The 20,982-nt window shown below is 38.0% G+C and overlaps 1 protein-coding gene across 1 annotated transcript; it reads left to right on the forward strand.

The window, feature by feature from the left end:
- Positions 1–3,790: 3,790 nt before the first annotated feature.
- LOC149657605 (uncharacterized) lies at positions 3,791–5,480 on the forward strand. Its single transcript, XM_089844716.1, has 3 exons — positions 3,791–3,909; positions 3,973–4,147; positions 5,334–5,480. Exons 1-3 carry the CDS (start codon positions 3,791–3,793, stop codon positions 5,478–5,480), a joined length of 441 nt encoding a protein of 146 aa, XP_089700842.1.
- The last annotated feature ends 15,502 nt before the right edge of the window (positions 5,481–20,982 follow it).

The raw sequence follows: 20,982 nt of genomic DNA on the forward strand, positions 1-20,982 counted from the left end.
TGTGGTTCCAAAATCATTAAGAAGTCACATGCTCAAGGTAGTCCACGACGGACACTTGGGCATAGAAAAATGTCGGCGAAGGGCTCGGAAATGCGTCTATTGGCCTGATATAAACAACCAGATAGAAAGCCTGTGCAAACAGTGTCCCACGTGCAACACGTATCAGTACACACAGCGGCAAGAACCATACCTCATCAGGACGTCGCCGGTTAAGCCTTGGGATCGAGTCGCCACATACGTCTTTCATAACGCAGGGAAAGATTTTCTGGTGGTAATAGACGCTTACTCAAATTACGTAGAAGTAGAGACGTTGCCATCCACATCAGCTAAAGCCGTAGTAACCAGCTTAAAGCGAAACTTTGGTCGTCACGGGATTCCTTGGGAAGTACTATCAGACAACATGCCGTTCAGCGCGCAAGAATTCAAGGATTTCGCGGAAGAATACGACTTCGTCAGCACGACGTCGAGCCCATGACATCCACAGTCGAATGGGCTGGCAGAAAAAGGCGTGCAAATCGTGAAGCGCTTATTGGAAAAAAGTTTGGACTCCAACGAAGACTTTCAATTAGCCCTCCTAAGCTATAGGAATACGCCGTTAGAACATGGAAGATCTCCGGCCGAACTCCTTATGAGAAGAACACTTCGAACCCGATTACCCGAATTCGAAAGCAAAGAACGAGTCTTCACACCACCAAAGAGGAAAAAACAGCGGCGCAAAGGCAAAGAGCTACCATCTCTACAGACAGGAGCGGTTGTCCGAATACAAAATCAACACGGTCTCTGGCGGAAAAAGGGCCGGGTCATACGAGAGGTTGCCCCAAGATCTTACGAGGTTGAGCTGGAAGAGGGGGGAAATGGAGAAGGAATAGACGGCAATTAAGGGAAGTCATGGAACCATTCAATAAAAGTGGCAACGAGATCACGAAAAAAGCATCGGAGAAATTTCCCTTACGTACAAGGTGCCTATAGCAATCCCCAACAAGAATGGAGTAGTCACGCCAGCACCTGCAACATCAAGAGTCAGAGAGTCCACACCAGTCTCGGGTCCAAGCCACGCAGGGGAAGCAGACATGTCTTCGCCAGTACCCACAACTTCAACAGTCAGAAAGTCCACGCCAGTATCGTCTCCAAGTCAGGCAGGGGAGGCGGATATGTCTTCGCCAGAACCCTCAACTTTAACAATTGGAAAATCCACGTCAGCCTCGTCTCCGAGTCAGGTGGAGGAAGCAGACCTGTCATTTCATTCGCTTCCGGAAGAGGACACAGAGTTCTCCGAGTTACAGACAAGACACAAGGTGGTGGTCACTATTCCAACGCCCGAACCAACAAAAGCAAGCAAGGTCACAACCACCGTCAGACGATCCCAACGTAAATGGAGAAGCCCCGAAAGGCTTATAAACCTATGACCAGAAGTCACAAGGACTCGGAGGACCAAAAACCCTTAAGAACAAGCCGGGGGAAATCAAACGTTGCATTCAATACAAAAGGGAAGATGTATTGATAGTTAAAAATCATCTTCATTATTTTTTAGCCAATCATTTTGTTAAAAAACACAATTAATATTAATCTTATCTTTGTACACTTTGACCTATCGTATAATCTATGCGACGAATGTAATAAACATCTATCAGAGTTGTCTGGGTTGCGGACTAATAAACATGAGTTTTATCTAACTACAACATGAGTCTTTGCTAAGTTAGAACTAGCTTCACAGTAGCTTAGGGAAACAGTACAACCTTGACTCTATAACTGGTTGGTGTCAGACTAACAATCTCCCAGTCAACCCGGTTAAATCAATACGCGTGACTTACACGCGAAGGATTTGTAAGAGGGTCGTCACTACGTATACGATCGACGGTGCCCCTGTACGGAGACATACAGTGATGAAAGACCTTGGCATAATATTTGATAGTGGTCTATACTTCAAAGATCAGATTTCTCACTGCGTCAACCGATGTCGCCGTACTCTTTCGGTGGCACTAAAACTTACAAGGAAACTTAAATCATTAAGGCACTTTCGCTTGCTTTACTTAAGTTTAATACGATCACATCTTGTATATGGCTGGGTTGCCTGGGGAAGCTGTTGTAAATATTTACTTGATAAAATTGAAAGCGTCCAGAGGAAATTCGTTTTTTACTGTCATTATAATTTTTTAAACCATCTTGATTACAGTTATGAAACATTATTATCAGTTCTGGGCTTGCCAACAATTAGAACTTTTTGTACCATGTTTGATTTCAAGTTCATTTTGAAATTAATTAATTGCATACTACCACTTCCAGTATTGTTAGCTAAACTAAACTTTTTAGTTCCGAGACTTTCACGAAATAATCCTTCTACATTTTACGTAGTCGGTAAGAATTTAACACAAATTAACAGGATGCAATATTCGTGCAACTTACTTGCCCACAAATTTGATATTTTTTCCTTTCGCCTTGAGCATCTACGATAGCATATATATGTTAGAAAATTTAAATTTAAACCACAAGCCTTAATTGAAAGGAGAGTTTTTATGTCTTTTTTTTTCAGTAAATATTGTTTTGTAAATATTTTTCTCGATACTAATGTGTACATTCTCGTGAGTTCCTGTAACTTTTTATGTACACAATAAACTTCTATTTCATTCATCACCTTTAAAATGTGCTGGGAATATGAAGCCCAAAAACCAGAAAGTATGTTAAAATTATGCGGTTCATAAAATATTTTCATGTAATTTGACCATGAAAATAATCTAGAAATATTATTATAATTCAAACCATTCTCATCGGACATAAACATCCACTTTGTATTGAGTAACATGCCTGCTCAACCTTCCTGATGAATTTGCCGTCAAAATACTATTCCCACAATATTATTTTCGGAGTACTTCTCAACATCCAACTCTAAAGCGTCCAAACCATAATTACCGATCGTCAAATAAGTTGTTTTATACCTGTATTTTTGTCATGCCACTTATTTTGCTCCCCAGTCTTTCTCAATGTATATCCTTGAAACACTACCCATCATTCAATACCGTGGCTCCGCTCGTTCAACTTGTAATACCAATTTCACCCAAAACGCCATCTTCCCAAAAATTGCCGTCATATTATCCCCAAATATCCACCCACTGATGTTGTAATTGAAAGAAGCCAATAACAATAAATTTATTCTCTGAAGGCTAGCCATAAACAAATCCAAATCTCTATCAAAATGTTTAGACGTTTACAAACCGCCACCAAAAGCTTCATTAACAAGACCAACTTTAAATCATTGTCGTCCCGAATCGGCCTTTCACAATCTTAGTGCAACTGGCAATCAACATATACAACACTCCAAATCTGAAAATAATTCGCAAGTTCTCATTTCCCATATTTCAGCGTGAAACTTAAGTTTATCTGGTGTGAACATTTTGTTTTTCTGTTCGTAATGTTTACTACTTAGGTTAATATAGATAAAATAAAGTAATAGTTTTTTTATAACTTTTGATTTCCTGAAACAATTTACAATTTTAAAATGGTTTTCGACTGCGTGTAATGAGAGCATTGTCGACCAATTTGAGGTAATATTTTGTGACGTCATTACCGGGGGTATTTTCTATTTCCGTTATGGTAAGCGAAATCGTGTCCTTTTTAATTTTAGAATAATTTTGTGGCAGCCAAATGAAAATATACGTAAACTTGTACAAACGCGTTATATAAAACGGTAGTCTTTTAGGATGGTGTAGGCTGTGTTATTTTAACTCAAATAGTACTAGGTAAGGTGAGGTTAACTAAGTTTGGAAAAGGTTCGATTTTTATACTTAAGTTGTTAATGTACGCAAAGACAGGAAGTTGCAAATTGAAACTAAGCCATTCTATAATGATAACCTACTCGGTTTTGTATTTCAAGAAAAACATTTCGCAAACAGTGATCATGACCGTCAACAGAAGGTTCGTGTCTTCTGTTAAAGTTTAAGGTTTACATAGTAAAGTTAATTTGAGCATTTTTGTCAGGTTGCACCAATTGACCGAGGGCGATGTCTTCGATGATCTGAACCCGTCTTTGAAGAACGAATTGCATCCCTGTCAGAAAACGAAATCCCCGGACTCGTTCGTCGTCATTAACGTCTCCGCTTTCATGGTCATTTTCCGCATCTGTTTCTTCGGGTTCACCGCATCCCTCATCAAGGCCTGTCCAGACTGACACATTTTGCGAGTTCGCATCTTCGCTTTGCTTGTTTGAAAGATCGCGTTACTGTCCACATTGGGTTTTCGCTACTTTGCGTCCTCAACTCGCGAATATACAAATTTCTTGCAACTAGGCCAAGAATTTCGCGCCTTCGCGAGAAAAGCACCAATCACAGACGAGAGGAAGGCAGGGGCGATTAGTTTCGTTCTTTTCTTTGGACAACGTCGATGGAGAAGGGCAGATGGCGCAATGATTGCTCAAACTTTTTTGGCTCTCAGAATGGGAAAAGCAAATTTTTTGCGTGTATCAGAACAGAAGTGCAAATTTTTTTCGTGATCTGTTGCGAAGATGCGAATAGACGAAGGCGCGAACACGCGAACGCAAGTGCAATGTGGACAAAGCTTCACACTCGTTCTCGAAATATACGTTGACATGTTGAAAAGTTAACATAGCGTAGCGCCTCACCTTGCCAGAGTCTGACCTTTGGACTGACATTACTTCTAAAAATAGAATAGTGTCCAGAAAAGCATATCCATCACCTCCAAAATCGATTTTTGACCATTCTCGGGTCTACGGAATAATTTAAAGTACTGCAATGGTTAATAGATGTAATTAGGTCGCTACACGGTTCCCCACTGAAATTCATATAAGGTCCTTCAACCGCGGTCCGAAAGCACCCAATGTATTTTTAGTTTCTAAATAAACTTATTTGATTAATTGCATAAGTATCATTTTCTTATTAAAATAAAGCAAAAGTAACAATCAAAACACCTAGGATCCAAAATTTAACATCTAGGGACTTTATCATTGAAAAGCCGAGAATGAAAAAAACATTATTTCTGCTCCGTTTCCATTAGAACTGAACTAAACAAGATTAATGGTTCGAAAGGGTATAATATTCACTCATGCCACAAATTAAAAGTAACCCCACAAAGGCTCGGAAAATAAGGTAAAACCGCAAGCTAATTTAAACTCGCCATCAAAATAATACTGCAGTTAAACATTCACTAGTGAGCGCTAACTTGAATACGAGTTTATGGAAAAATACTTCATACGTTTGCAATTTCTGGGTTTTTTTTTGCATAACTGCACCAAGAACAACGAATAGTAATCAGTTTAAAACCAACAATCCTGCCCCTTCAATTGAAGTAAGTCTTAAACTTTTAGGTGTAAAATACATTGTTAGACGCGTCAAAAACTAGCGACACTAGAAAGTGGTTGCTTAGCAACTAACGACTCGAGTTCCCACAAAGGTCGACACGTCATCGATCCCAAAAAAAATTTTCCTCTCAAGGAAGGTAGGACCATTACCCTAGTAGCACTGCCGACGTAGGGCCAACATGGTCGGCTTTGTGTGTTACCGACGAGTTGGTAAAAAGTCACTAATAAGTCGGGAGAGTAATAGTTTGAAAGTCGAAATGTCCGCCTGGAGGGACGACGGCCCGCCGGTTTTCCTACTGTTTTGAGGCTACTATAAAACGACTGTAGGCCGTCTATATGTCGGCGTCATTATGCCTACCTAAAGCCGCGCTCAATCCGACGATTTCGCGGCTTTTTAGTATAGGAACGGTAAATCGTCGGTAAAGGGCTGGTAGAGTAAGGGTTTGAGAGTCGAAGTGTCCGCCCGGTGGGACGACGGCCCACTGGTTTACCGACTGTTACGACACGAATGAAATACGACCCTCATCCAGCACGTTTGAGAGTCGACTTAACCGCCTGTCAGCAAGAGGTCCGACGCTTTTGCCACGATCAAGCCTTAATTCGAGGCTTCATTCGCTTATAGTAAAGGATACTGATACCTAGCATTGAAATTTCTTTAATACATTTTCAATGAACAACACTTAAGAATTTGTACTTTGAATATTTCAAGTAACATGCAGGTCAATTATAACAATTTCAAATATTAAACAATGTATTCGATATGACACGACTAGTCGAATGGAAATATTAGCTGCCTAGCTAATTGGTTTTAACAAAAAGTAAAATTTTTCAGGGCGAGTATAATATTTACATCAATTAAAGCATTTATTAATATTCATTGTTAATATCTTCGACGTGGCCAGTTACTATCTCTTAAATGACAAAAATCTTAATGAAAAATATACGCTTACAGATTTTTTAAGGAAAAATAAAAACATACAATTCTAAAGGGTATTACTTGACACATTTTTCTCTTAAAATGTTTGAAACCGCATAAAAAATCTCAAATTAAAACAAATTGAGATCTATTTTGGAATTCAGTATTATTTTCACAACCAAAAATCTTTAAAATACTTAATATATAAGGTTTTTGAACTCCAAGCGCTTCAAAACACTTGCTTCTTTTATATTCAAACAAAGAAACTGAAGGTATACATAAACGTTTATGTTTTGGTTTCACTTTCTATGGGTGTGGTTCCCAGCAGATGAGAAGCTAGGTAAAAAAGCAAAGGCTTATGCATAAAACTGGCTCTAAGAGGTAGATAAATTGATAATTCAATAACAAAATTCAAACCTTACGTGACAAACGAAGACGTTTCTAGTTTATATAGTGTGACAAAGAACCTTAGCGATGAAATTAAAAGTTAGCAAGCCTATAACTAATCATTTTCGACCACAAAAATCTCGTTTAAACATTCTAACGACCCAGCCGCGTCAGAGATACTGGAAAGGCTAACTTGCTTCGCACTAGCAGCGCCCTTTTCGATGATGACGTGCATGGTTTCATTTTACTCTTTTAAAACGTGACAATACCGACTAGCGGGAAGGAGTTGGTAATCAATTGGCAAAAATGGGTTACATGTTTTGGACGGTAGGCAAGCCTACTTCAAACCACCACAGTTGCAACTGTCGGATAAATTTCGGTTACTAAACGGCCTAAGAATAACTTTGCTTTTAATTTTACTCTTCTTAAACGTCACAATAACGACTAGCGCGAGGGAGTTGGTCATCAATTGGCAAAAAATGTGTTGGAATTTTCTAGACGGTAGGCAAGCCTACTTCAAACCACCACAGTTCCAACTGTTGGATAAATGTCGGTTACTAAACGGCCTAAGAATAACTTTGCTTTTAATTTTACTCTTCTTAAACGTCACAATATCGACTAGCGCGAGGGAGTTGGTAATCAATTGGCAAAAAATGTGTTAGAATTTTCTAGACGGTAGGCAAGCCTACTTTAAACGATCTCAGTTCCAACTGTCGGATAAATGTCGGTTACTAAACGGCCTAAGCATAACTTTGCTTTTAATTTTACTCTTTTTAAACGTCACAATACCGACTAGCGCGAGAGAGTCGGTAATCAATTGGCAAAAAATAAGTTGAAATTTTCTAGACGGTAGGCAAGCCTACTTTAAACCATCTCTGTTCCAACTGTCAGATAGATGTTGGCATTGCCAACTAAAAGAAGTAGTCGGCTTCATGAGCCGGAAAAGTGTCGGAATAAGCATGGTACAGCTGACTGGACCGTAAACCGACTATTCGACCTTTAACCGACTGTTATGCGGAAGGCTTGTGCTACTGGGGTATCTTTGCTCTGATTCCTTCGTTACTTTGAAAAACTTTATAACTTTATTGATTTTAACGGGTTTCAATATTCACTCATGCCACAAATTACAAGTAACATACGAAAACGAAACCCCGAAAAACAAGTTCAAACACGCAAAGGGTTTTCTCAGGATTTCCTTCAATTTATTCTAGTGGCTGCTCGCTTTGCGCAAGGCGGGATCCCCAAAAGCTAAATTCTACACGCATTAAGAATACTGCGAAGTGGCTCTGTCGGAGAACGGGGCTACTTGAGAAGAGACCAAAATACATTCTAAAATATTTCATTCTTTCGCAATTGGTTCTCCTTCGAGACTGATTAAAAACTGATAATAATGCACGTCGAAACAGCAAAATACTACAAAGCAACCTTCATGGCAGTAAGTTTAAAGCATTTCATGATTTACTACTGTTCAAAGATAATGTTACTAGTGCAATGGCAAGGATTTCCTTGAACTAAGAAAATTCACTAGATCATGTTCGCCCGTTGTCTTTCATACACTTCAGCTGAGCACGTTATATTTTTACCAGTTATCGCCATTTGTTTATTTGAATGAACAAGGAGAGAAAACGGGCTACATGATTAAATTCTTGCATGTTCTACAAACACTCGACAATATCAAGTAATTTGCGTAGAGTTAGTGGTGCTTTTATGGTACTCATAATAACCAGAATCATGGAAATGTTTTTCAGCGTTACTCTTATCCCGAATGTAGACAAGTTTTGGGGAGCGAAAGTTAATAATTCGTGGAATGGAATGCTAGGAATGATCGAAAGAAATGTACAATTAAAAATATATTCTGAACCAAGAATTCATTCTCGATACTAAGAATGTTAGGCTTTAGCTTCCTAGAAATGAAATTTCATGGTTTTGTTGTATTTGTCATTTTAAGGTTTAATTTTCATGGAAATAATTAGGGTTTACTTGATTCGGAAGACACGGAGTCTTTCGGTTTAGAATCTGAGTTTTGTCATATTCTTATAGCAATACGAGTTAGTTCTTGGTCAACTTCTTTCATTAATAATGGAGTTAACATTTCCAATACACAGGAGGCAGATTTCGCAATAACTCCTGTGTTCGAAACAAGTGATCGTTTCAATTCCTTTCCATCTTCGCACCCATTTTGGACTTCAAGAATCAAAATTTTATTCGGAACAAACCAATCAAATGAAAACGACATTTTCTCCGTTGTCGACATATGGGTAACTTGTCATTCCTAGATTTCATATAAAATTGATATCAGGCGTAAGTTTCACTTTCCTGAAGTTTACCAGTAAACCGGATCTAGCTTTCTATTGTAGATTAAACTCTCTGGAAAAATATGTTTCGCTTGATTTATAATTTTATCCGTGTTGAAACAGTGGACTAAAGTTTTTGATATTTAATATATCTAGATAATTTTGTGGTCCGTTGGTGTCGTTCTGCTGATTTACATGACGGGGAAACTAAACTCTAAATACGGCAAAGTCAAATCTGAACTGCCCTTCATGTTTTTGTTGGAATGCTTTCTGGGAACGAGTAAGAACTTTAAGAGAAGCGATATGCTCATTTCATAATTGAATTCAATTTCAATCACAGGTCCCCAAAGCTTGAATTGTAGCGGAGTCTCTCGTTTTCTTTCGGTCTTGTGGAGTTTGGCGTCTTTCGTTCTATTGGTTTTTGTATCTTCGGAAATGACGTCACAGTATTCGAGCCAATCGGAAGCACTTCCCTTCGACACCATCGACGATGTATTTCACTTTCCCAATGCTAAACCTTTACTGATGAAAAACACGGCACAATTCAATTTCATTCAGGTTAATATAAGAGTTACGCGTTACTTTCTCATTCGGTTAATATACGTCCTTCATTGTTTTCATCTTAGGTGTTTTTCATTTTTATTTCTTTATTTTCGATTTAGCAAAATGCATTGATTAAAACGGCATATGCGGAAGTACTAAAGCGAGCAGATGCGAACCCGAATTCGTGTTACCAGACATACGGCACTTTAACGGAAAACGATGACATTCATTCCGGAATTGAATATCGACAAAGTTTTCTATTTGCAGCGGAAATGCTACACTGGAATATAATCAAGGCCCGGTACGCAAATACTGGAAGCTGTAAATTGAAAGTAAGCCAGCAGCCTTTAATAATAAGCTACGCAGTGTTGTATTTCAAGAAAAACACTTCGCAAACGCTAATCAAGACCGTCAACAGAAGGTTAGTGTCTCCTTCGAAGTTGTATGTTTATGGTGGAAATAATTTAATCATATTTGTCAGGCTGCGCCAATTGACCGAGGGCGATTGCTTGATGGATCTGAACCCGTCTTTGAAGAACGAAATGCATCCCTGTCAGAAACCGGAAACCCCTGATTCGTTCGTCGTCATCAACGTCCCCGCTTTCATGGTCATTTTCCACGTCTGTCTCTTCGGATTCTCCGCATCCTTCGTAACTGTCGTTCTCGAAATATACGTTGACATGTTGCAAGTTAACATGGTAGCGCCTTAGCTTATCGGTGTCATTTCTTTAGACCGACATCACTCTTTCAAAAAAAAGTATACCAAAAAGAACAGTGTCTGCAAAACCATATCCATCACTTACAGAATCGCTTTCTAACCTTTACCGAATATTTTCAACTACTGCAAGAGTTGTAATTTGGCCCTACATGGTCCCCCACAGAAATACAACGAATTGTAAATTAATTTTGGTTGACCAAAGCATCATCAACAATCGCGTTCGCAACAAAAGAAACCCGTTTTTATTTTTGCGCCCATCGCTAGATGGCGTAAAAATATTGGGAAGCATAACAAAAGAGTTTAACTCCTCCTTCGTTTCGTCTTCGTCACACCGCTTATTGGACGGCGTCGAAAACCCCACCTTAATTTTCACCCTTAGCTGTCAGTCAACTCTAGCTTTAGAATATGTATACAGTACGCAAACAGAAGGGAAATTACAGAGCTAGTCGTAACCCAGTGGTAAATCGCTCGATAATATTTTCCTCGTGTATTGTTTTAAAACCAAGGCTCGCGCGTTCGAGCCTACCTTGAAATTTTGGTTAAAAATTTATATTTATTTTAAGCTATTTAATTCATTTACAAAATATTATTTTAAATTATATAAATTATTTATTTTAAATAATATGAAAAAATAATATTTTAATTAGTAATTTGCAATATAATTTTAAATATATTTTGTAAAATGCCAGGTTTCAATTTCGCTAAAATATACGAGATGTGGCGCAAAAATAGTGATGGTCCTCTTGGGAGCATTATTCATTCTCCGCGTCTTTTATCACTCTCGTTCTTGAAATATGCGTTCAAATGTTGAAAAGTAACACGGTAGCACCTTAGGTTATAGAAAATATTTTAAACCACAAGATGTAATTCGACAGCTTCATGGTCCACCAGAGAAAATCATACGAGAAAAAGAATTTTATTTAAGGTCCTTCAACTCAATTGATAAGATGTTCAGAGAGTGAAAAAAGGGGAAAGAAACCAGAAATGATCTAAGCATAACACTTCAGTCAAACTAGGGTGCGTCTGCATACGATTGACAAGTGGGGATTCTGACAATATTTTCACCCACATAGTGGGGACCCGACTTACATGTGGGGACATTTAAAAGTCCTCACATGTAAGTAATTAGATAAATGATATAATTAGAGCCCAAATTAATTTTTTTAAAAAAGTCCCCACTTATAAGGTACTTGGGTTTTTCACATTACAAGTGGGGACCATGGAAATTAACACATATTCGAGAGATGTCGCCAGAGGTTTTCACACACCCGGGTACCCAGTTGTACGAAATGAGGACCATATGGTCTCTTCGGCGTACATGTGGGGGCACAAAAATGGGTTTTCATTACAATAAGCACAGATAGATGTCGCTACTTTAGAAATACAAAATATACATTATTCAGCGATAACAATATAAATTCTTGTACCTCACAGACCGAACGGTGATTTTTTCATAATTTAATTGCACTTGACGTACGAAAACTACTTTTACAAATTCTTTAGGCATCATTAAATTAACTTCGTTTAAAACATTAACTCAATTAAAAAAACTATATGTCCCCAGATGTATATTAAAAAGACGGCCAAGTTCCAGTGTTCGTACGGGGTCCCCGACCCCGACCCGACAAGTCGGGGATCCCCGGGTTTTGAACCCCGACCCTCATCGGGTCGGGGTGGCCAATTTTGAAGTCGGGTTTTTTTTAATAGTCGGGTTTTGGAATTTGGAGTTTGGACCAAGTTACCAACTTATCTTTATAAACAATACAATTATAAAACGTTAAATACGTTCGATAACGGAAACCAGATGGCAGAGGCAGATTACCAGAATACAGAAAGGGCAAAATTATAAGCTTCCTTGCTATCACCCCTCTTCAAACGAGACACGCATTTTCGACTCGCCCTGGTTGATTCTCTTCTTGATTTGAGGATGAGTTTTAGTTTACGTTATTGTCAAGGAATTAGAAGAATTTCCAATTGAAAAATTGGTTTATACGGAAATAGAGGCAGACACTGAAGGTTTATGATTTATCTTCTGATTGCAATTCTTTTTCAATTAAAAGCATAAAATTTTGAAAATATATCTTTTTTGTTTTTTTTTCAATAAATCCCGACCATACCCGACCCGGTTTTTCGGGGTTTTTTTACTCCCCGACCCCGACTAAAATCACACCCCGTACGAACACTGCCAAGTTCCCCACATTTTAAAATGGGACTAACGTTACATATAATGTAAATTTCATCATAATTATCAATATTTTAATTAAAAAAAGTGAATTAAAATGAATTTTAGAAACACGTATTTTAACGACCCCACTTGTCTGTTGAAATGACAGCGAAGGTCCCCACTTGTAAAATTTTCGAGTTTAAAAAAATATCTTCAAATACTTGAAGGAACCATAAAGATCCTATTTCTAAAATTTCATCATAATAATCAATATTTTAATTACAAAAGTATAATATACATGTAATTAGAATATGTGTGTATAAAAGACCCCACTTGTCTGTTGAAATGACAGTGAAGGTCCTCACTTGTAAATTTATCGAGTGTGAAAAATTATCTTGAAATACTTGATGGAACTATATAGGCTTAGACACTAATTCAAAATCTAATAGTTTATACACAAATGTCCCCAGATATAAGGTAGGAAGACGGTTTAGGTCCCCACTTGTAAACCGGAAATTAGCTCAAAACTTAAGTGTTAAGCTAGAAATAGGACTGATTACTTAAGTTTCATTCTCATAATCATTATTTTAACCTCAAAAATATAATATACATGGAAATGTGTGTTTAAAATACCCCACTTGTCTGTTGAAATGACAGTGAAGGTCCCCACTTGTAAATTTTTCGAGTGTTAAAAGAGATCTTGAAATACTTGATGGAACCATATAGGCTTTGACACTAATTCAAAATCGAATGATTTATACACAAATGTCCCCAGTAGGAAGACGGTTTAGGTCCCCACTTGTTAAGCTAGAAATTAGCTCAAAACTTAAGTGTTAAGCTAGAAATAGGACTGATAACCTAAATTTCATTCTGATAATCAATATTTTAACTATAAAACTATAATATACATGAAATTTGAAAATGTGTGTTTAAAAGACCCCACTTGTCTGTTGAAATGACAGTGAAGGTCCCCACGTGTAAATTTATCGAGTGTGAAAAATGAAATTCAAATACTTGATGGAACCATAAAGGCTTTGGCACTAATTCAAAATCTAATAATTTATACACAAATGTCCCCAGATTTGGTGAGTAGAACCGCCTAAAGAACAGCCAGCCTTTGGCAGTGCATTACAAGAATGATCATTATGGTCAATATTTGACTCTTGGAATACCTTGCAAAAGTGAAAAACGAAAGGCAGAAAAACAACTGAATGAAGGAAGAGCGAAGTTACCTATAACTGATTGTCGTTCAAGCTTTGCAATTTCAAAATTAACTTTAAAAAGCAGAAATAAAACCATTTTAAACATTCGCAGAGAACGTACCAATTTGCAGTAGCCCCGCCAGGAATTTCCCGCACGTAGGCAGAGCGTGATTTAGGGGCCTCCTCTACAAGGTTTTGGTTAGATATCCCTAATTTTCCAAGCCGAAGCCATTTGTAACATACCTATACAAAGATTTTCTATGCGAGATGAAATTTTCTTTCTTGACAATTTTAGTCAAGCAAAGCTTTTAATTTTAAGGACAATTTAATCAAAGAATGACACTCTTCGATTTTGACTTTTCCCAAATTCGTCGACCACTAACCTTGTGTTTTCTTTCAAACAATTCGACAAATCCCGATTAATAGGCAATGTAGCCAGGTTTGAAAGTCTAAATTCTCCCATAGTTATCGCTGTACACGTTTCTATTCTATTCAGGGAACTGAAACTCCTTTCTGAGATAGTATTTGCCACAGGAATGCACAAAATCATTTTATAGTATTTAACTAGGTCAGGGAAGCCATCTGCTATTGTCATTTAATAGTGGAAGCAGTCGATTAGAGTGGTAAATGTTTTGGGGATAATCAAATTTCTGGCTATTTTAATTTGACCAGTTAACGAATCCAGGTCTAAATTAAACCTATTGTATGTTTTACAATGAGCTAGGATATCGTTTTCGTTAAGAAAGTTTTCCGATTGAGGGTTCAGACGCCATTATACCTTTGAAATGGCCAGAATTTTCATTTCTGAAATAAATTTGTCAATTAACTCGTAATAGGCTCTCTGCTTCCCGTTGTACTTGTTACCACACTATCTTTTAGTCTTTTGTTAGGGATAATTTTACGTTTCCGTAAAGCTATCGGTTCGCTGTTACGATCAGGTACTGTAATGAAGGCGGATTCTGCCAATTTAGTTGCTTCTTCCCAAGTTGAATCAAAGCGCTCAGAATTCCTATATTCTTCTAAGGTCTTTACGGTAGCTTGGCAAATGGCAACGGCTTCCGTAAAATTAACCTTAGTACTTTGAAAGTACACCGAGAGGGAATTTGTTTCACCTAATACTTCATCTAATGCAACAATCAATAACAAATTGCTAAAGTTGTGCAACTGGGATATATACCCACGGCACTCAGCAGCTTCCTCGGGTTTTCCATTTTCAATCAGATTCTCTAGTGTTAAAACTACGGAATCGAGTCTGTTTCTAAAATAATTATTACCTTTTTTTACTCCACCACCGAGTGTCGCAGGTTTGTGGCATTTTAAGTATGTCATGGCCTAGATCTTTTTGGGAGCTTTCAAAACATGCGCTTCTAATAGCCGAATTGCTTTGAAAATTGTAGATGGCATGAACCAGACCAAGCAGTTCCCTAACTGTCATTATTTTGGAGCAACAATCAACTAAAACTAAATTAAAGCGGTGCGCGTAGCAATGCACGTACGGACAATATCCGCCTACTTCGTCTTCTATTTTCAACCTCACTCCTTTTACGTGTCCACTCATTACACTGGCCCCTGTGCAACAAAATTCTGCAGTTTTAAACCACTTGCTGTCAAAAGAGTTATTATTGCAAAGCTGATACTCTCATAATCAAACTTATGTAAATCTGTGAACCCTAGAAATCTTTCTACGACTCCTATTTCTATTTTAGTGTATCGAATACAAACACTTAACTGCTCTACCCCTGCATTGTCTCGAATTTCATCGGCAATTACAGAGTAAAAACCACCAGATTCATTAACCTCTTCGACAATCATTCTCCTTACAAAATTGGCACAAATGGCAATTATTTAATTTTGAATTGTGCTATGCATATATTTGGTTTTTTGGCATATTCTCGCACTTGACTTTCAAATCTGGACATTTTCTCTTTAAAAGATCTAATATAGCAATAAAGTTTCCATTATTTTCAATTTTATCGGCAGATGTATTCCCCTGAAGTGCTAGATCTTGTTGGCACATAAAAGTATAACTTCCACATGTGCAGATAGTACCTCTCTATTTCTAATTACGTCTAGCCTATGATGGTCATCAACCTGACATGCTATTGATCCACGAGATTTGGATTCCATATAGTCTAAGTACATTTTATAGGCTAGTTGGTGAGAAGATTTTTTCGAAGTGAAGTGTTCTTCGAATTTTTTCGTCATATTTTTGCAATCCGAAAATCCATTAATATAACCAGTATTTGTACTGTCAAAAAAATGACGGCAACAAAAACAATAAACTGCATCCTTTCCAACAGAATATTCAAGCATTGGGTATTTGTCGTACCAAGAAGAATTGAAACCCCGATTTTTACTACCAATTTGAGTTTTAGGAAAAGGAATGAGTTTAGGCTGAAGTGGAAGACAATCCTTATCTAAACTTGTATCCATTGCAAGCAAGTGCTTTGCTTTCAAATTTTTTGGACTATCTAGCGCATAGTTAGAGTGGTTAATAGGCTTTTTATTTATTTCTCCATCATTAGTTAGTACGATTTCCAGAGTAGCAGTGTCTGGACTATCTAGCGTGTGTTTAGGGTTGTTGATGGTGTTTTCAATTATTTCCGCATTAATAATTAGTACGATTTCCAGAGCAGGAATGTCTAGACTGGATGCACTGCAGTTTGAAAGAACCTCAACAACAATATTCTCCGTATCGGTTTCTGAACCCTCTTTATTGCTTAGGCTTTGGCTTTTCCCTAAACTAGCGTTATGCTTATTGGACGACTATTGCAAAAAACGTGCCATTGCAACTTTCTGACTAGTAACAAAATCCTCTTCTCTCTTGTGTTTTTGGGCCCCTGATAAAAATTTTCTGGTACTAATAATTAAAAGAGCGAATTAGCCTTAAAAAAAGCTGTTTGAAATAGCAGCTACTGAATGGGCCTTGAAAAAGTCTGTTTGAAATAGCAGCTACTAAGTTAGCCTTGAAAAAGGCTTTTGGAAAAAATCAACTATTTTAGTTAAAATACTGACTGAGATAGACTCGAAATGGAAAACTAGTCTACTTTGTTCAGAAGTTCAAGTCAAAATGAAAGAATCAAATACTAACTTGCGAATGTACCTGCTCGGCGCACATGTGACTTCGCAAAAATGAGAAACTCAAAAATATCATAATGCCCAATTTTTCAAAGTATTATGCTTGGACTTTACCCCGGTTCTAACCCTTTCGTTTCAGATAAAGAGAGAAACAATATTTACAGATTCCACCCCCACTAACGTCGTCAAAGGCTCAAAGCTAAAATCGTCAAACTCCAAGAAACAAATCTCGTGTCTATACTTTTGTTGTGTAGAACAGGTGCATATGGCGTACGGTATTTTCCCTCCCAATATTTATCATAGATGGTCCATTATTATGGCGATGGCCTAAGGTATTTTCCCTTCCAGTTTTATTTTCTAATTTTTATCTTTACAAAAGAGTTGTAAAGAGATAAAAAATTCAATTTTACTTTTTTTGGACCTCTAACATTTTAGACCCCTGATCAAAAATGTCTTTTGTAAAACACAAGGAGGAGGAGCTAGAGAATTTTTGAATATTTTGTGGATTGATTTATGTTTCTTTAAAAATAAGGATTTTTAGAGGGCCCAATGATAAAATGATCTATTTTGAAGGCACCAGTTGGCACATTTTTACAAATTATGGGGCCCCCATAGGCACCTTTTTAGAGATTATGGGGCCCCCAAGTAGGCACAAAATTTTTCAACGTAGGCACGTGCCTACTTGTGCCTACTCCTGGCGGGGACACTGTCTCCAACCACATATGTTCAGTACAAAGATGCTATTTGAGACATCGGACGCCTATCCTTGACACCGTGCCTAGACCCCACCTTTCTTCTGACACTTTGACCTATTTACACCAAACCATTGGAATTCTTGTGATAAATCTGGCGTTTCATCGTCTTTTAAGAACGTTTCTACCATGCAGAACAATTGGATGTCGTTAGTGACCATTTATTGTTCCAGTTCTGGCCACAGTTCCCGTTTACGACCACCTTGAATGTTGAGAAATCCGATCCTTAAAAGGCATTCACTGTTCTTACGTCGTTTAACTCTTTTCCCTCGTCGTTTTTTATTCCCTTTGTTCGCTGTAGCTATTCATTGTTGGTTACGAGAACCACCTACATTGGATGCGCCCGATGCAGGTCGTCCAGTATTTTGATTTTTGCGAGCAAAAAACGCGAGACCATTCCACAGCTGTTGAGGCGTTAAATCTGCCCGAATGAAAACTCCTTTTAACTCCGGTTAAGACTGCTAGTCTTCTGCAAGACGCGTTTCCTCATTTCGAGTGTTTCTACAGTAAGACGTAAAGGTCGGGGCGCTTTACCGTTGGTTTTCAGACGAAGAGTATCCGTTATCGTGACTGAATCAGTGTCGAAACCCAAAGTGTTTTCTATCCATCGTGCAGCTCTTGTTTTATCTTCCAGCTCTATCGCCTCACTACCAAAAACCATGATGTTCAGAGCCCTAACGTCATGATTTTGGATTTTTCGTACCATCCTACGAGTCAGTGCATCTTTAGCACCTTTCTTCAGCTCATGGTCACTGCGATTATGCAAGGCCTTTTCAAAATGTTCTTAAAGCAAGCGAACCTCCTCAACGTTCTGTTCAGTAATTCAATTCAGCTTATTAACTTCACCGGAAACATCTTGATAGTTCACATCAAGTTGATAGTTTTTTGCTCCATAAAGGGGAGATGTTCCTCGATAGCCTCGGTAAAAACTTCTGTATGTATAGATTTTGCTGTCGAGCCTCTTCGCATTCGCTGGCCTGTCTTTTAGTAGTAGGGACTGCCTAGATATGCAGACATCCAAGATGGCCGCCACCCCAAGATGGCCGCCCTCCACCAAACTTAAACCAAACTTCCAACCAAAAATTGTGTTATTTAATAAGAAAATCTTACCTGCCTTCCACCCTGCTAAGACTATTCAGAGGGGTTTTACCCATTTTTCCCCAAACAAGCCCGGCTTAACGCTCGGAGGGTGTAGTTCTTTTTGCAAGAGCCCCGTTTAAATTTAAGACCACAGATTACGTTACTGTATGAGAAAATCTTACCTGACATACCCTGCCTTCCACCGTGCTATTAAGGGGGTTTTCTTAATGAAAACAAAAACAAGCTATATTCAACCTTGACGTCATCCCCCAATCTTACTCTCCCTGCTAGGGTGCTAGTAATGGGCGGTACCTCTTTAATAAACCCAAACCAGCCCGGACTTTAAAACAGCTTACCTTCAGTCCTACCTTACAGCGTGCTATTAAGGGGAAATAACCTAATTAATAACCCCCCAAACAAGCTCGGACTACCAGCCCTACTGGTAGAGGGTGCTTTCAACCCGGGCATCCATAACGTCATCCTTCCAACTTAAACTAATATGAAATTATTGGCGCCATATTTAAAAAACGTCTCTCTAGCCCCGCCTTCTAGCGGACTATTTTAGTAACCAATAGTAGCTGTGACCCGTTCAATGGTCATGAACAAGTTCGAACCAGCGCTACTAGTAAAGGGTACCAAATTTAAAAAACTTACAACCAGCCCCTCCTTCTAGCGGATTATTTTAGTAACTAATAAGGTAATTTACCCATAGAATCAATTAAAAACAAGTCCGGTCCAGTCCCAGTCGTAGAGGGTGCTTTCAACCTGGGTGACTATGACGTCATCCTCCAGACTCAGACTCAAACCAAAACTAAAATATATTAATTATATAATTATATGAGGCATGCCTTCTAGCGGGCTATTTTAGTAACTATTAAGAAAATTTACCCATTGAACAAATCAAAACTAGCCCGTATCAGTCTAGGCTTATTGATGTAGAGGTTGTAGCCCAAGAAAAAAACCCGAAACAAGTTCAATCCCTGCCTTTCACCCTGTTATTTTATGCCTTAAACTGTACTTTAAATAGATGTCACCCATTGAAGGGTTTCCGAACTAGTCAAAACAAGCCCAAAACATGTCTGGGCCAACCAAGTTTCGTCCAAGTATAGATTTACCCCCTTTGATTGGACTAATAATGGGTGGATTACTTATGTAACTGCTACCGTTTGATTACTTACCCATGTAGATGTTCCAAGGATGATGTTTTAACTAGGGTGTCCTCGTTGGTTTAGCGAAAATAAACGTTGTCAGTGGTTAGTTGACGAACAGTAAGGTTTTCTCATGCGGTAAACGAAGAGGTAGCGGGTTCAAATCCCGTTGTACAAATAAACAAGCTCGGATTAACCTGGATTCGTATACAGGGTGTTACTGTTTAATTAATTGTACGTAGATCGGACCATTTACCCTGACTACACCATTAATACGGGTAACCAATTTAACTACGTTTGCCTTAACTCGAGCACGTACAGACCGTCGCTGTTTAAATTTTCCCGCCAGCAATTTATTGCCTTTTATTATTCGCCGGCAAAAAAAAACTTGATTTTGAGCCAAATCAACTTTGTTTCCTTCTAAGTCTAAATTTAATGAAAAAACAGACACACATTTTAAAAAACAAAAGCTATTTACTCTTTCGTCTTGTACAGAAAATTAAATATAAAATAAACAAATGAGTAGCCAAACAAAGGCGTTATTCTTAAAGTATCCATATATTTATACAAAAGAATTCATTTCTAAATACCTAAATTTTCCATTTATCCGTTAAGAGAGAGAGAAATTTGGATTACCGCGAGTTTTATTCGTCTCAATATAGCCAGGGGGCAAAAAAAAAAGAGATTCTAAAAAAAAAGGTCATTCTTCCCGGCTTCAGTAAGAGATATTTCCGGAAGCGTTTTACCAATTTTAACGAGACTAGAGTTTTAAACTAGATACAGAATAAATCTTTATACATTTTTTTAGCTTTAACAACGACAAATAAGACGGGAAAACTAATATTTTCATCCATTTGTAAGGCGAAAAAAAAACTCAAATATTAGCCAATTAGTAGGATCTTTAAGGGAAGATCCTGGTCCACACCTCAAAAACTCAAAACATTTAATCTGCATCAAGAATGCGTAGTGCAGAGCAGGATCCCCCCTTATTTCAGCATTCCTTAACTACTTTACGAGAGCCACCAAAGAACCCTCATCAGACCCCCTGGTTTATGAATCTCGACAAGTAAACAAGCGGGTTTTTTGTCGCATATAAAAAGATTTCCCGTAAAGCTTTTACAGAAAAACCCCATTATGTGGCAAGAAACTCGCTTCCTTGCCTATTGAAACTCATAGATTAAAGGTAAATGATAACCCATTGGGGGCCTGCGTAATTCCCGGAGAAAAAATCCGAGCCACATCTCGACAAAATATTAATAATCCTCAAAAAGCGGGCTGCAACAAAAAGAAGAAATTAGCTAAAGTCTGGTACGTACCAAGTGGCTGTACATACCGAGTCACGCTTCGGAACTTAGCCATCAAATAATCCCTGTTTTTTTGAAAACTTTTAAT

The sequence above is a fragment of the Phalangium opilio genome, unplaced genomic scaffold (assembly GCF_054372755.1).
Source record: "Phalangium opilio isolate 3A_F unplaced genomic scaffold, DU_Popi_V2 ptg000077l_1, whole genome shotgun sequence".
In the NCBI taxonomy this organism is placed as follows: domain Eukaryota; kingdom Metazoa; phylum Arthropoda; class Arachnida; order Opiliones; family Phalangiidae; genus Phalangium; species Phalangium opilio.